The sequence below is a fragment of the Castor canadensis genome, chromosome 2 (assembly GCF_047511655.1).
Source record: "Castor canadensis chromosome 2, mCasCan1.hap1v2, whole genome shotgun sequence".
Taxonomy (NCBI): domain Eukaryota; kingdom Metazoa; phylum Chordata; class Mammalia; order Rodentia; family Castoridae; genus Castor; species Castor canadensis.
The window spans coordinates 26104111-26120000 of record NC_133387.1 but is presented as its reverse complement, the minus strand read 5'-3'; the positions used below and the strand labels follow the sequence as shown (position 1 = coordinate 26120000).

Sequence of the window (15890 nt, the reverse complement as noted above, 5' to 3'; positions counted from 1 at the left end):
AATCATGATCCTTACCAGGTAGGATTATTGTTAGCATTATGCCTATGTAATATGGTTATTATTAGCTGTTATTATACCTTAAATTCTAGTGTTTTTCACTGTGTATGAAAGGGTGAAAAGCATAGGATCAATAAGATGAAACAGTTGCTAGAAAACTGGAGAAATTTGAGGGCTATACAAAAGCAATGACACATTTAAGGGAATGAGTTGTTTTGAAAAGCAACCCTTCTGATCCTACACCCTATACATTTTTAAAGTAGATTCCATTTTTTAAAAATTTGATTTCAGTTCCTGTTGTTTAGCATTTCTTCTTTGCTTCCTGGAATATGTATGAAACTTATTGCATTGTTAATTTAGTACTTAAGAGGTATATGAAATAAAAGTAGTTGGCAAACAAAGCTGCTTTTTCTTTGTAAGTCCCAGGAAAGTGTTATATATGCATAACTTTTATGCCTAGTACTTAAGGAATAGTTAGGTGTATTGGTAAGATATAAGCTAAAGCCTTTCCCCACTGCTACCTTGTAGTTTTCCAAATTACAGACCTGTCTTCTATAGAAGAAGTGTGCTACTGTATATGTTAAGGACCACAGACCATTTGATATCCATGTGGATATCCTTGTGGGTTCTATCTTTTGGCTGCCAAGGGAATTGAAAGGTCCTTGATTGTAAATATGCCTAGGGCATGTGATACTGTTCCTATTTTAAGTCTGTAATTCAAATGGAAATTGCAGCCTTTGTTTATTAAAATAGCATGTCAGGCAGAACTACTAGGAATAGTCCATTATTTATTGTTTGAAATTTTATTCATTTAAGTCTGATCATGTCTGTTGTTCCTAATTTAATTCAACAGTCAGTTCTGTGATCAACATGGAGTATAAGTCCACATGGCTACATTAATTAATATATTATAGTTTATCTCCTTTTTAAAGCAAAAGTCAAACTTCTTATTGACCCTATTTATTTGATGGAACATTTGTAGTTAAATTATTCCCTTTGCATCACAGAAGGCTACAACTATAAAAGAGTGTATCTGTCTGAGAAAAGAGAACTTTAATGTCTTTCTTATGAGGAGAAGAATTGGCAGTTAGTCTGCTGAAAAGAGAAATAAAAGTATGAGACATTGAGAAATAGGTAAAGGTAATCAATTAGATTTGGAGATTTCTTCTGTCAAAACATTTGGCTTAAAAAAGCTTCAAGTTTATAGAACATTGTGACAAAGATCTGTATTACTTTTTCAGCTTTTATATTGTCTCCTATTTGTTTCAGATCTCCTTTTTAATACTTAATATTACTGATAGAGTTGAAAGTTGCTAGGTATTTAACTTCAACTCCTTTTCTCACCTCCTCTCCTTTTCTCTTCACATATCAGTAACCATTAACTTGTTTTTCATTTCTGTGCACTTTCATACCTTTGTTGCTGAAAAAGATCTATGAATAGTGCACTATTGTTTATGTCTGCTTTTAGTCTGATTCAGAGGAGGTTTTACTGTATCATTCTACAACTTACTTTCCCTACTCAATACTGTTTTCATATGTGTTCCTTTGTTATTGCTCTAATTTAGCGTTAAGTGCTCTGTATTACATTATGTGACTGTACTATACACAGTGTTAATGTGGATATTGTTACACTTGTGCAGGTGAGAATTTTCTAGGGTTTATACCTACCAGTAAGTAGCATTTTCTGATTAGAGGAATGCATATACTCAACTTTAACTGTTGCCATGTAGCACTATGTCAGAGGAGTTACATTTTGTGGTCCCGTCAGTAATTAAAGGGCGTCTCCTTTTTCCTACATTCTTGCCTTAAAGAAATTGCCAACATGAAGATGCAGTGTATCTCAGTTGACCTTTCTCTAGTTTTGCAATTATACTCTTTTCATGCACTTAATGTCTAGTCAGAGTTCTTTTGTGAAGTACCTGTGTATACTTTTTGCCCATTCTTCCATTCTTCCATTGATTTGTTTGTTTGTTTGTTTATTGATTTGTCAGAGTTTTTTTTCTTGCTAAGTAAATTGAAGTAGTTAGAAGAGACTTCCACCAGTTCTCATTCCTCTGTCTGCCCCTCTGCTTAACCAAATCTTCAGACACACAGCTGCAGGAGAACCATAAGTAACGCTGTTCCTTCCATTGATATTTGAGGACATTGCTTTAGTAGTTCTTGCCTCTCTTTTTCTGTGTATCATTTATTTGCTCACCATTGCACTATTACACATCATTTTTGCTATCTGCAGTAAAAACCTAAACCCTCGTCATTACCCCATTCTTCTGCTACCTATGTCCTGATCTGTACTCCTTTACAGCACTACTTTTATCCTATATACTTGCTTTCTCTCATTTTTCTCTTCCCATTTCCTATATCCCCATTCCCAGTCTGGCTTTTACCCCTTACTGCCCCACCAAAACTAACCTTATGAAGCTACCAATGACCCACACTTAGCTAGATGTGAAATGTGAATCTTAGTCCCTTATCACTTGACTGACTTTCAGCATTTGACACAATTGATCATTCCTTCTCTCCTTGGCTGCCAGAACAAAGCATTCTGGTAGTTTCCTCATGACCTATCACTGGCTGTCCGGTCTTCATCTCCTTTTGCAGATTCGTTACCCCTTCAAGTCAGAGTGGCTGAGGACTTAGTTATTCTTCTCAGTCTCTTGGCTTTGGTGATATCTGCATGCTAGCAACTTCCAGATGTGTTTCACAAGTTTACACCTTTCTTCTAAACTTCTCATTTGTGTGTTCAACTGCCCACTCAGCATCTCCATGTGGATATCTGACAGCTAAAGCTTAGCAGGTCCACACCTGACTTCCTGATCTTACCCTCTTCCCTTTACTGGCTTTCCTTGTCTCATTTGATCACCCAACCCATCATTTGCTCAGGTTTAAAACCTGAGAGTCATCCTTGTTTCTTTCCTTTGTCTCATACCTTATATTGCTTCTAGTATCTTTTAGAACATTTCCAGCATTCCTACCTAAATTACCATCATAATCTTCTAACTTGTCTCCCATGTATCACCCTCTCCTTATTACAGTGTCTCAGCACAAAGGCCAGAGTGAATCTTTCGATTGTTATCACATCTGTGTCTTCATCTCCTGCCATCTTTTCCTTGCTGCCTTGAACCCACCTGGTATGCTCCTGATTCACATTGGCTGTTATCTTAGCCTGTCTTCACATGAAGGGGGTAGTGTACCTTGCCTGGAACATTTGAGAAAATGTAATCTTCTCAGTGAGGACTGCCCTGAGAATATTATACTTAGGAACCTCCCCATCCCAAGTTCCTCTCATCCTGCTCTACTTTTTCTTCCTCCATTTACTTATCCCCTAAAAACAGTTTGTGTTTGACCTTTCATTTTATTCATGTCTTTTTAATAAAGAACTTAAAAATCTTACTGCAGATATACCAATCTTTTTGTCTGTAGTATGTGTCTATTAAGCTTTGTTTCAGAAATTCTGCACTATCTCATAGTCATTAAGTTTTGTGGCTATGGTTTTTTTTTTTTTTCATTTTTCTTTTATTATTCATATGTGCATACAAGGCTTGGTTCATTTCTCCCCCCTGCCCCCACCCCCTCCCTTACCACCCACTCCACCCCCTCCCGCTCCCCCCCTCAATACCCAGCAGAAACTATTTTGCCCTTATCTCTAATTTTATTGTAGAGAGAGTATAAGCAATAATAGGAAGGAACAAGGGGTTTTGCTGGTTGAGATAAGGATAGCTATACAGGGCATTGACTCACATTGATTTCCTGTGCGTGGGTGTTACCTTCTAGGTTAATTCTTTTTGATCTAACCTTTTCTCTAGTTCCTGGTCCCCTTTTCCTATTGGCCTCAGTTGCTTTAAGGTATCTGCTTTAGTTTCTCTGCATTAAGGGCAACAAATGCTATCTGGTTTTTTAGGTGTCTTACCTATCCTCACCCCTCCCTTGTGTGCTCTCGCTTTTATCATGTGCTCATAGTCCAATCCCCTTGTTGTGTTTGCCCTTGATCTAATGTCCACATATGAGGGAGAACATACGATTTTTGGTCTTTTGGGCCAGGCTAACCTCACTCAGAATGATGTTCTCCAATTCCATCCATTTACCAGCGAATGATAACATTTCATTCTTCTTCATGGCTGCATAAAATTCCATTGTGTATAGATTCCACATTTTCTTAATCCATTCGTCAGTGCTGGGGCATCTTGGCTGTTTCCATAACTTGGCTATTGTGAATAGTGCCGCAATAAACATGGATGTGCAGGTGCCTCTGGAGTAACAGTCTTTTGGGTATATCCCCAAGAGTGGTATTGCTGGATCAAATGGTAGATCGATGTCCAGCTTTTTAAGTAGCCTCCAAATTTTTTTCCAGAGTGGTTGTACTAGTCTACATTCCCACCAACAGTGTAAGAGGGTTCCTTTTTCCCCGCATCCTCGCCAACACCTGTTGTTGGTGGTGTTGCTGATGATGGCTATTCTAACAGGGGTGAGGTGGAATCTTAGTGTGGTTTTAATTTGCATTTCCTTTATTGCTAGAGATGGTGAGCATTTTTTCATGTGTTTTTTGGCCATTTGAATTTCTTCTTTTGAGAAAGTTCTGTTTAGTTCACATGCCCATTTCTTTATTGGTTCATTAGTTTTGGGAGAATTTAGTTTTTTAAGTTCCCTGTATATTCTGGTTATCAGTCCTTTGTCTGATGTATAATTGGCAAATATTTTCTCCCACTCTGTGGGTGTTCTCTTCAGTTTAGAGACCATTTCTTTTGATGAACAGAAGCTTTTTAGTTTTATGAGGTCCCATTTATCTATGCTATCTCTTAGTTGCTGTGCTGCTGGGGTTTCATTGAGAAAGTTCTTACCTATACCTACTAACTCCAGAGTATTTCCTACTCTTTCTTGTATCAACTTAAGAGTTTGGGGTCTGATATTAAGATCCTTGATCCATTTTGAGTTAATCTTGGTTGGCTATGGTTTTTAAGGATAGATTAGGTGGGAAAAAAAAAATTAGGTCCCAAAGAGATGAGAGCAAGGACTTATTGGAAGTCCCTTTGTGCCCTTTAAATGAACATTAGCCAGATTCCTACCTCATTTTGTCAACATACCAAAAATACTTTCCTATAAAAATGCCAGATGTGTCTTCAGATGCTGAGTTGTGAGTGTTGGGTCTTGCCTGTGGGGAGAGGAACAGATGACTGAAGTTATCTCTTTCCCTCTCTAAGGTGAGTCATTGCAGGGCTGACATGTAATGTCATTTCTCAGGAGGAACAGTTATTACAGCACATATCGTTTTGTACATTATCCACCCACCAGATAAAGCAAATATTCTCTTCTATTTTTATTTTGAAAAAAATATTTTCATGTAAATTAGAATCTAAAGCAGACAGTTCCTTTTAGTAGGCAAAATTCAGCTAAAGTCCTGTTTTTCTCAGAATACATTCTATACCTCAATTGCCTCTTAGAGATTTCAAAGGCTTTTATGTGCCTGGTAATTTGGAGGAATTGCTTTTATTTTGTGGTTTCTTAGGGACTTCTAATATCTCTCTTGTAAGATGTTTGTAGATGTCAATAGCTGCTAGCTCTGAAGGGTTAGAGCAACAAGATCATTTTGTTTTCACTTGTGATACCTTGTTTTCTGCATCTGCTATTTGTTCTTTCCTAGCATCGTGAGAGGTAATATAATCAAACTCCAGAGTTGCCTTTTTTTTTTTTTAAATGAGGGTGTTTGTGGGTATACTCTGTTTTCTTTTTGTCTTTTGGTGGTATTTTGGCTTGGTGTTGTCCCACAGAATGTCTTTAAAACAGTATTCTTATTTGTCAGCCACTTTTCACACATGTAGCTACAAATCATCCCTTTATTTGAATGCGTGCTGAACTGTATTTCTTGCCTTTCATTTGTAGTTTGAGTCAACTGGCATTACTTTATACCTCCATGGTGTTTCAGAATATATAAAGTAAGGTACAGAAATTCAGTAAATCATAAGGCTAAGTATGGCAAATGTCATTATTTTGTTCAATTCATTAAAATTTTTGTTGTTGTTCACCGAGGCTTTTGTAATTACACAACTATTCCTTGTAAATAGATTTTCTTCATGCTTAGTGAGCTTGAATATATTGGCACTTCTTTTCCTGAGGGCCAATTCTGATAACCATTGATTTTGTCTTTATTAAAAATCCTTTTTGGGCATGGGATACAGCTCACTGGCAGAGTACTTGTCTAGCATGCACAGGCCCTGGGTTTAATCCTGAACAGCCTCCCCTACCCATCACACACACACACACACACACACACACACACACACACACACACACACACGGCACGTACTGTATCACTGAGTGCAATCGCTAACTCCTGGAAGTTGAATGTTATATAAGTCTCTTAATCTGTAGCCTCTTACTTTCACTTTGGCTTCCAAAGATATTTATAAAATATTCATAATCCTGCAAATCTGTCCCTTGAGTTACCCAACATTCCACTAAACCAGGGAACTCTGCCCCCTACCCAGCCCTTTTGCTATTTCCCATTTTGTTCTAAGATTCTCATGTTTGGGGTCATACACTGCTTATTAGTGCAATCCTGACACCCTACTACCTTGATCTGAGCTCGGCCACCCTTGTTCTTTCTATTGTAAGTATGTAGATTCCCACCTGTCACCCGGGAAAGGAGATGGTGGCTTCACTTCCTGGGAGAGAGCTGGGAAATGGTAATGGCCTCTTTTCTAAATCCACAGAGGAAATAGACAGGGAAATGAAGAATATGAAGCTCAAATTTCTTTATAACTGAAAAAATTGTTTACATTCCCAAAGAGGATTTTCTTGGACATATCAATGAATTGAAATGTTTTATGATGTGTTTGAGACATTGAGGCTTAGTTAGCATCTGAGCAGAAACATCTATTTCGATTCCCTTACTCTCAGTATTGACATTAGGATAATTTTAAAAGGTGGGTATTAAAGTCATGAAGGTTCTTTACTTGATAGTAAATGGCTGTTTAAGAAAAAATAAGCAATGAATATCTTCTTTGAGCACAGCGTGGATTATGCAGAGGCATCTTGTTTTGTCAGATGCAAAATAGATGGCAAACACACTGTGCCAAATCCTGTAGAGGATGCGGGATCAGTGGTATACATCTAGAATAGCAGTTCTTGTTTTTCTCCTTTTTTTCTGTAATTCGTTTCAAATATTATCTGGTTTCTGGAGAGCCTCGACTCTATGCATGCATTACTGCTCTCTTAGCATACTTAATCATTGCATATCATTCAGCATGTTTCTTTTGTGACTACTTAATCCAGCTACAGTTATTATGTATGTAATGTGTGGGAATACTGTACATGGCTCTGAGGAGTTACAAGAAAACAGAAATGTACAGACTGTCTGTTGTCTTGAAATTTATAAGTTAGTTTGAGAGAGACATTAAAGTAACCATATCAACCTTTCTAGCTAAGTCTCTTACTTCTTAAACACATCTTCTATGCCTTCACCTCCAGCAAAAGGCAAACTTCTGGATATCTTATGCTTGTCATGATGATTCAGGATTGGATTTCTACTCATTTATCCCCTCTGTCCTCTTTGTTGTTGGATCCTGTTTAATTCATTTCTTAAAATGGCACTCATATCGCTTAAGTTTCTATACGTTCCTACTCCTGTCATCTTCATCTAGATCCTCTCATTATCTGAAAGTGACATTGCTTAGAGCACTCACCTCTTGGGGCAAAGTTTGTGACCAATGATATTAGGGGAGAAGCAGGGATTATTTCTTTTTCTCTTCTTATTCTGTTCTTTTAAACTCTAATTTTCTTTCTAGTTTTTTCCTATTGTGAAAACTCACATTAAGTTCTACCTTGTTAATGAAACTTCCTGATTACTCTTAAACCATTTAGTTGGTAGTTTATATCACATAATTTACTACTTAATTAAAACTGCTGTCTGTTGCTATTTTGTACATATAGAATTTCTATTACTGGATTAAGCTTCAAGATTTTTTGAGTCTAGGATGTATAAATATATTTGCAGAATGCTTTGTATGTAGCTATTATTTTTGTGAGTAACAGAATTAGATTTATAGTGTATATATAAAAACTAGAAGGGTCCTAATACTTAATGAATTTCTTCTGTGTTACAGTTTACATTTGGCTTCCTTCATTCCTGATACCATATTTACTTTGTTTATAGGATAAGAACAAGAAGCTACGTCCCCTGTATGACATTCCCTACATGTTTGAGGCCCGGGAATTTCTTCGAAAAAAGCTTATTGGAAAGAAGGTATGTGATGACTGAAACATTTTTGCAAGTGGCTGGACTTAATCTAATCCTTTGAATGTGATTATTTTAAACTGGGCCCTCTCCCAGACTTTTACTAGCAGATGACATTCCCACACCAAGTCAAGTGGAATTACTTTGATACGAGCAGAGGCGTGTCTATATGTCAGGAGGTGGTGCCCCTTGGGAGAGGTTAAAATTGGGACCCTGACCACAGTTTGATTGCCAGTGCTGTCATAGCAGGTTCCAGGCTGAATTCCAGTTTCAATAATTGCATTGTCCTGAGCTCCATGCACTTGGCTGTCTTGTTCTTTCTAGCCACCTCCATTAAAAGTCTGGGGCCATGAGATTTACTAGGGGGAGAAAGTTGCAGCATTTTTATATTTTCCCTACTGTTGTGCAATAGGTTGGCTACAGAAGAGGGCAAGTCAGGCTCTTCTGTGATAGGAACATGCTTGGTGCAATGCACTGTGCATGAATACTATCTGTACTTCTATGACTTGTAAAATTTCCCCTAGCGTCTCCTCCAGGTATTGTGGATTACTTTAATGGAGAAAGGATATGTGGCTTCCTAGTAGTTCGTATGAAGGTTGTTGTGTAGGACGTTAACTTCATAGTCTAGTGCAAAGACTTGGAGTCCCTTGAGTATATTTCCTACTGTTCTTATTTAGAGCTTATTGGTCTATGAATATAGTGAGGTTTTGAGCATCCCTTTGCCTGACATCCCCACTCTAAAAGTCTGGGGAAGATCTTTGTCCTGGATATTCAAAGAACATAAATGAGTTGGTTCCTCTTATAGTAGTTGAGGAAATCTGTTCAGTGAGAAAGTGAGATTCATGTTTTCCTTTATCGCTCCCATTGGGGTTCTAGGAGAAATACCATATTTTGGGTCAATTTTTATTGTATCTTCAGAAAGTTAAGGCTAATCTTTTTTTTGTCTGGCTTTAAATCATTAAAGCTGTATTAGCATAACTTAACCTAAACTATTGATGTTTTGACAGGTTTGATAATGATCTGGCTATTGAACTAATTAATGCCAAGGTAGTATATCATAAATATAAATATAACCAGACTTATTATATACTATGGTAAGTAGGATGATAAAATTTGGCAACAGATTTTGAAGTTGGGCATAAGACAAAATTGCTAATTTTCAGGTAGAAAAACCAAACTGGATTCCCTAAAATGATTATTAAATCTCTTCAGGTTCCTTCAGAGAATAGGCTCATTTGTCATTGTATAAAACTTGGCAGAATGCTGGGTTGATTCATGAAGTGCTGGCGAATGATGACTAGCTCTTTCAATTTCTACATCCCTTATTAGCTGATGTAATGTCTAACATCTCTATCTCACCCAGTTGATATCATATCATTCATTCACTGGCTCATGAAGAATTGCATACACAACCAAGGAATTCCCTCACAAGTGTGGAACCAATGCAGAGTCACATGGCAAGGAGTGGCAGTATGTATTTGATCTGTGTGCAGCCAGTCATGAGCATGTATGATGGCACCCACTTGGTTTCTTTGAGTATTTTCCTAACCTGATTCTTTTTCTTGTCTGGGAACATAGATCACAGCTTGTTGCAGCTGCTGCTGAATGGTCCTGGAAGGTTAGCCCAAGGCTCTGTTTTCAAGGATTGTGTGCCAAGCCCCTGTGAAGTGCTCCATCACTGGATAAAAGCACTAATCTCAAGTGTCATATCTGGTTCCTTAATGGGAGAAACCTCATTTACTGGTTCCTATGCAACAGAGTTGATTAGATATTATTTGTGTTTAGCAGGAGTTTTGTCCCCTACAGTGACATTGTATAAATGACGAATACTGTATCCTTGAATAGGGAGTCAGATGTAGTTTAGCTCTGTTGGGCTGGAACATTTCTGATGCCAACTGCATTTCCTGACTCACCACCTGAAACCACTTGCCTGTCTTGTGGGCCTGTCAGTTGCGACAGTGAACATTCATGTGCTCTGGCATCTGGGAAAAGGGAGGGCAGTTGCTGCCTCAGGGAGGGTGGCTAGCACATCATTGCCCATTTCTGCCAATTCCCTTTAGACCTCTGCAGCTGTTCTGCATGGCACATGGTGATTAAGAGCCACCGCAAGGGAGCATGTGTGCCTATGTGCAAGAAAGCTGATTAGGGCAGCCTGTCATAGCTGAAGGAAGATATGGAAGAAAAAATCATCTTCTCTGTCTAGACCTTTCCAAAGTCCCTAATATGACAATTTTGATAGTCATCTAGAATGCGGAGAAAAAAATTGAAGGTAAAGGGCTAAGGTGTTTTGTTGGCTTTGATGGCTCCTATCCCAATTGTTGAAACTCACATTTATTTAAATCAATTTACGTTGATTTTTGTTTTGGATATATACCATGATTAAAGTAACCATACAGCTGTGGGAGCCTTGGTTTTATTATTGTTTGTGGTTTTATCATTTACATTTGAGAGTATTTGCCTTCCCTTTCATGTAGTTGTGCTATGAGAATCCAGGTTGGTTCAGTCTTTAATGTTTGTCCGGATGTCAGTAAGGTGTGTGGTTTGTTTTTGCTTAATAAAATGCTTTTTTGTGTGTTACATAGCATAGCCCCACCTGTTCAGATTTCTTATCTGGTCTCAGGTTAAAAGAAATCAATGTACATCATAACTACAGTACTCTTCTGTGGTTTTCATTGTTGTTTCTGCCTTTTCAACCCATTGCACGGATTCATGTAGTTTTTGGTTAGCTGTGGCCTCAGTGCTTTAGCCTCCTCAGAAGAAATATGTGCTCATGCTAAAGGGTGTGTATGTCTTTTGGATCAAGGGAGTGGTAGAATATGTGTGCACCCTCCGCATCCCCTGTTTATGATATGCCACCCTTTCACTAACATCTTAGCTAAAGAATATTCATGGTAAATGACTTACTTTCTTGCTGATTTCCTCAGCAATTCATCATGAAATGGGAACTGTGGTAACTTCAACATTTCTTTTAGTTTTCCAGGATGATATCCTCATTGTATGAATAACATAGTAAGACTGGCAATCTCCTAAAACAACCAATAAGAGCAGGGTCTTCCTGTGTGTATGTATGTTTTTTTCTTAATACTGAGAGATCACCCTATGAAAGCAAGAGTTTACATTTTGTAGTCATTTTGCTTTCAGTATAACAAGGTAATAACTGGACTCTTCATTGGGTATTCTCTCCTCCCTCCCCCACCCAGCTATCTCAAAAGATATCTTAGATCAAGTCTGAGTCCCCCTCTCCCTGACATGTATCACAACATTTACAAGAGTCATATGACTCATTCCTATAACTTCTGACCCTTAGTTGCAGAATTTTTATCACCATGAGAAATATTGTGTTCAAAGTTGGAATTTGTTTCAATATTTGGAGGGGTAGAAAAGGTAGAAGATGCCAGAGTTTCAGTGATTGCAATAGATACTCCTTGGCTGTCCCATTATCAAGGACCTCTCCCCCAAAATATGTGCCTTCTCCTCTAATTTTTTTCTAAAGTGTTTCTTTCAATAAGCAAATTTTAGGGGCAAGACTCATTTGTAAACTAACAGCTTTCTCACCTGCAGCTAACTAACAGGAGCTTCACCAGTGCCCTTTACACTGGGCTCCTCCTTTTCTTACTAGTATTCATTTCCATTACTTCCAGTTGCCTAGAAGGTCCATCCCCATATAGTTCAGCCTGCTTTCAAAGAGAGAACCTCATCCCACTTCCTCTACTCTCTTCCTGGCCACCCTTCTGGCCTTGATTGGTTTCTGGAATGCATTGTATTCCCTCTGGTGTTTTCCTCTCTTTTTTTCATTCTCTTTCCCTGTTTATGTTCTGCTTATCCTTCAGATCTATGTCAGTTGTGACTTCCTTTCCTTGAGAAAGATTTCCTTGCCCGCCCTGGCCTCTTTCCATTAATTTATCCTGCATACATGTTTCAGTTTGCATACCTATTTGAGAGGCCATTGTAAATAAATAGCTGTTTTGTTAAATTTATTTCATTATGTTAAGATTCATATTCATTTTGCTTGCTACCTAAGTGTCCAGTACAGTATGATGCACAGTAGGTGCTCAATAAATTTTTACTGAATAAATTACTGAGCTTAAGCTGTGAAGAACGTTTGTGCACCCAGATCTCAAATAAGAATATATAGAGGGAGGATGAGGTAGGACTCACCTGATTTGCCTCAGTTTTTAGCCATGTCTGCATGGGTCAGGGTGAGATTGACTCTGCATTTCAGTAATCCCAAATCAATCTGGAAATAGTCACTATTATATAATGATATCTTTGTTCTGAGATAATGTATTTCCATGAGTTAGGTTGGTGACCCAGGTACTATTTATTGCTTTCTTTATTTGGATAAAATATTCTAAGTATCTAAGCAGCTTTTAGGAGATGGGATTCCTAATCCTAATCAGATTTTCATCTGATTCAAATTTGTTCTGTGAACTAGACTACATTTTTTAGGCACTTTCTATAATATCTATTCTGTCTTAAAAGGTTATGACTACTGTTTATTGAGTCCTCTCTTTGTGGTAGATACTGAACTTTAAGAGGGCACTGTTTTTGTTTTTAATTTTTACCTACACCTGCACAGTGTGTATATTGGTTCCATTTTTGCAGGTAAAGAAATTGAAGTCTTTGGAAATTAAATACTTTACCCAGATGCTTTTAATTGCTATGCTAAATTAAAGATGACCTAGATAGATTAGCTTCCCTGTTTTTTATACTTACTCTGATGCTGATAGGGTCAGGTGTTTTTGGGATAATGGCAGTTCTTCACAGTTGATTCTCATCTGCCTTGTCCTAGTCTACAGTCTTCAGGAGGTGGTGATGGCACCATATATCAGTCTTCTGAGTGCTTCCAGCCTTCTAGACATTATCTCATTAGTCTTTGAGATGTCCCTGTAAAGGGGTGTTTCATCAAATTGTTCTTCATAGAACACGTATCAGATTACATGTTCTTTTCTACTTTACACAGACGCTGGGCGGTCAAGGGCAGCATGGTGCGCCAGTGGTGAAGCTTGATTTCAATGTCTTTTTTCCTTAATCTCTTGGCATAGCTGCCCCTTGTGAATGTGTCTAGGGAACAAAGGGACTGTGTTGGTATTTTCTTGGCCCAGAGCCAGGGAGAAGGTGAGGAGCATTAGGTGTTTGTTCCCCTGAAGAAGGACAGATCTCTGAAGGTACCAGAAGTCACATTCTTAGGATGTACCATTTTTTTTTTCACTCACTTAGCAACTCTGGGTAGAGAGCCTTCCTGAGAAGAGGACCTCACTCTTTTCCCTGGCTGTTTACATGTTTACCAGGGTTAGCCTTTTCTTTAAAAGTGCATGTAAATGGGGGAAGGAGAATGAAATTGTGTAAGTGCTGTCTGTCTCTGGGTGTTACTGTATCAGCTCTGCTGAGTACAAAGCCAGTATGAAGGGGGTTCTTGTTCTTAATTACCTCTGGTTTTTAGTTTGGATTTTTAACCATTTCTTTTGTTGTCTCCACATTTTTCACTTCATATTAATTTGATTCATGCATGCTATGGAAAGGTCCTTTACATTAATGATCAAAACAGACCCTAAGGTTATGAATGCATTTTGATTTAAATTGACAGGTTTATATGAGGTGGCTTGTCCTTGCCTTCCAATGCCAGCTATTACTATCAATGTGGCTGTAAATTTTTCAACAAATGACTAAAGATTATCACAAAATGACTTACAATTTCTGACCATACTTTTTTTCTAGTAGGTGTTCTCTTATTTGAATATGACAGGAGTTAGCCAGTATGTGTTGGGCACCAAGGTTCATTTTAGATGCCCTTTCCCCTTTGGGTTGCAGGAATGATCCTAATCTTTTGCCCCTGGAGCCATTAACTCCCTCGTCTTGTGATAGATGATTAACAAAAATAACTGTGGAGTTGCTGGTTTCTGGAAACTCAGCGAGGTTAACTTTCTTCCTGTTGCCACCTAAATGCTCTTTGTGATAATGAGTTCTTGTTTTCTTTTCTTTTTATTTTTTTTGTCTGCAGATTGTGATAAGTACCTGAGTGCTTTGGGGGCCATCAGGGTATTGAGCTGCGTACACACCTCTTTGGTGAAGTGTGTTATTTGAATGATGTATATTGTAACATTCTCTTCAGAAAGCATCACTTCAGTTAAATGAAGAAACTAGAATTTTTAAATCCATTCCTGGAAATTTCTTGTTATGCTTACCCAAGGAAAATGATTATTATCCATCAGAATCCTCGAGATTCTCATATCTTTAGGTAATACTTTTGAATTACTTTTCTTATTAAAAACTTTCTGCCTTAGACTCCCAAATTGCTTATAGGTTTCTGGTGAAAATTCTTAACATTTGTAACATAATTTGTGGTCAGCTTGTCTTAAGCTACCCACTCCTGATCTTTTCTGCTAGGATTCTGAAATGTCGTCCTTGGAGCTGAAACTTTCCATGCTTATTTTCTGCAAACTGAGATTTTATTTTAGGGGGAGATTTGTGCTGAATCAGCTCAGCTGTGTTTGGGGGTAGGGAGAGGACAGGCTTTTTTCCCACTTTAAAAATAGCCCTTATTGCCAAAAATTCCTATAAAATGTGCTGAATTGCAAATCTTCTGACTTCCTGTACCTCTTGGTTTACAAAGAATAGACTCTTTTGCGCTCAGGCCCAATGACAGTGTGCAGAATGGCTTATGTTGTGGCAGGGAATAAAGCAAGACTATGTCCAGATGTGTGCATTTGGACAGGAGATCTGACACTTACTGACTTTTCTCTATATTTTTCCTGCAACAGTTTCATCTGCTTACAAGGGTCTACTGATAACACTGGAACTTTTGGGTGATGAAGGTCCTTTTTTTCTGTGCATGGATAGATAACAAAGGCAGAAACTCGAGCAGTAAAAAATCAGAGAAGTTTCATTTGTAAAGAACAGAAAGGAAGGCCACATGGGGGGGTCATGCAGTGGGACCTGGAAAACAGTAGTCCCCCAAGTTTGGTTGGATGGCAGGTTTTACAGTTTTTTTATTGCCAGTGGGAGGAGTATGTTTCGGCTGGATGATTTTGGCGTGAACATCTGTTTCTTGGGAAGACGGGGGGGGGGTGCATTTCTCCCTGGCTAATTGCCATCTTTGGGGAACACATAGACCTCCTGCAGTCCATCCTTCACTACAAGGGATAAAATAGATAACCTTGCTAACTAGAAACTTTTTTTCTTGTATATTTGCAAAATAACACACCATTCAGAAATAGTTTTATTTTAGAGCGCCAACTTTGCAGGGTTTCTTTCAGTGTGATGACTCTTTTAACTATGCTTTGAAAAGTTAGGCCAATCATTCAAGTTCTTGAGTATTTCTTTCCCAAGGTTTGAATTATTTATGCATAGGTGAAAGGTAGCATTTTGCACGTATCTGTTGCTTCTGGTCTTGAAGTTCTGTCAACTATGTTGCCAGGTGATGGGGAGCAGTATTTTAGAGCTATAACTTCAAAAAAGGGCCATGCAGTTGTATGTTAAAAAATATGAGAGGGAGAGGGCTGGTGGGGAAGAGAGGGGGCAGGAGGGGGGGAAGGGGGGAGAAATGACCCAAACATTGTATGCACATATGAATAAAAGAAATAAAAATAAATAAATAAATACTTTAAAAAATGAGTTCCTTGCTTTAATGTTTTTAAAATCTGAGTAATGCATTTTGCCTTTTTTG

General features: G+C 38.1%; 1 protein-coding gene across 1 annotated transcript in view; it reads left to right on the top strand.

Annotated features, from left to right (window-relative positions):
• Positions 1–15890, top strand: part of Snd1 (staphylococcal nuclease and tudor domain containing 1) — a 436904-nt gene that overhangs the window by 147056 nt on the left and 273958 nt on the right. Inside the window, exon 11 of the mRNA XM_074063886.1 lies at positions 8144–8233. Within this exon, the coding sequence (XP_073919987.1) occupies positions 8144–8233 (90 nt within the window). The remainder of the gene's footprint in view (positions 1–8143; positions 8234–15890) is intronic.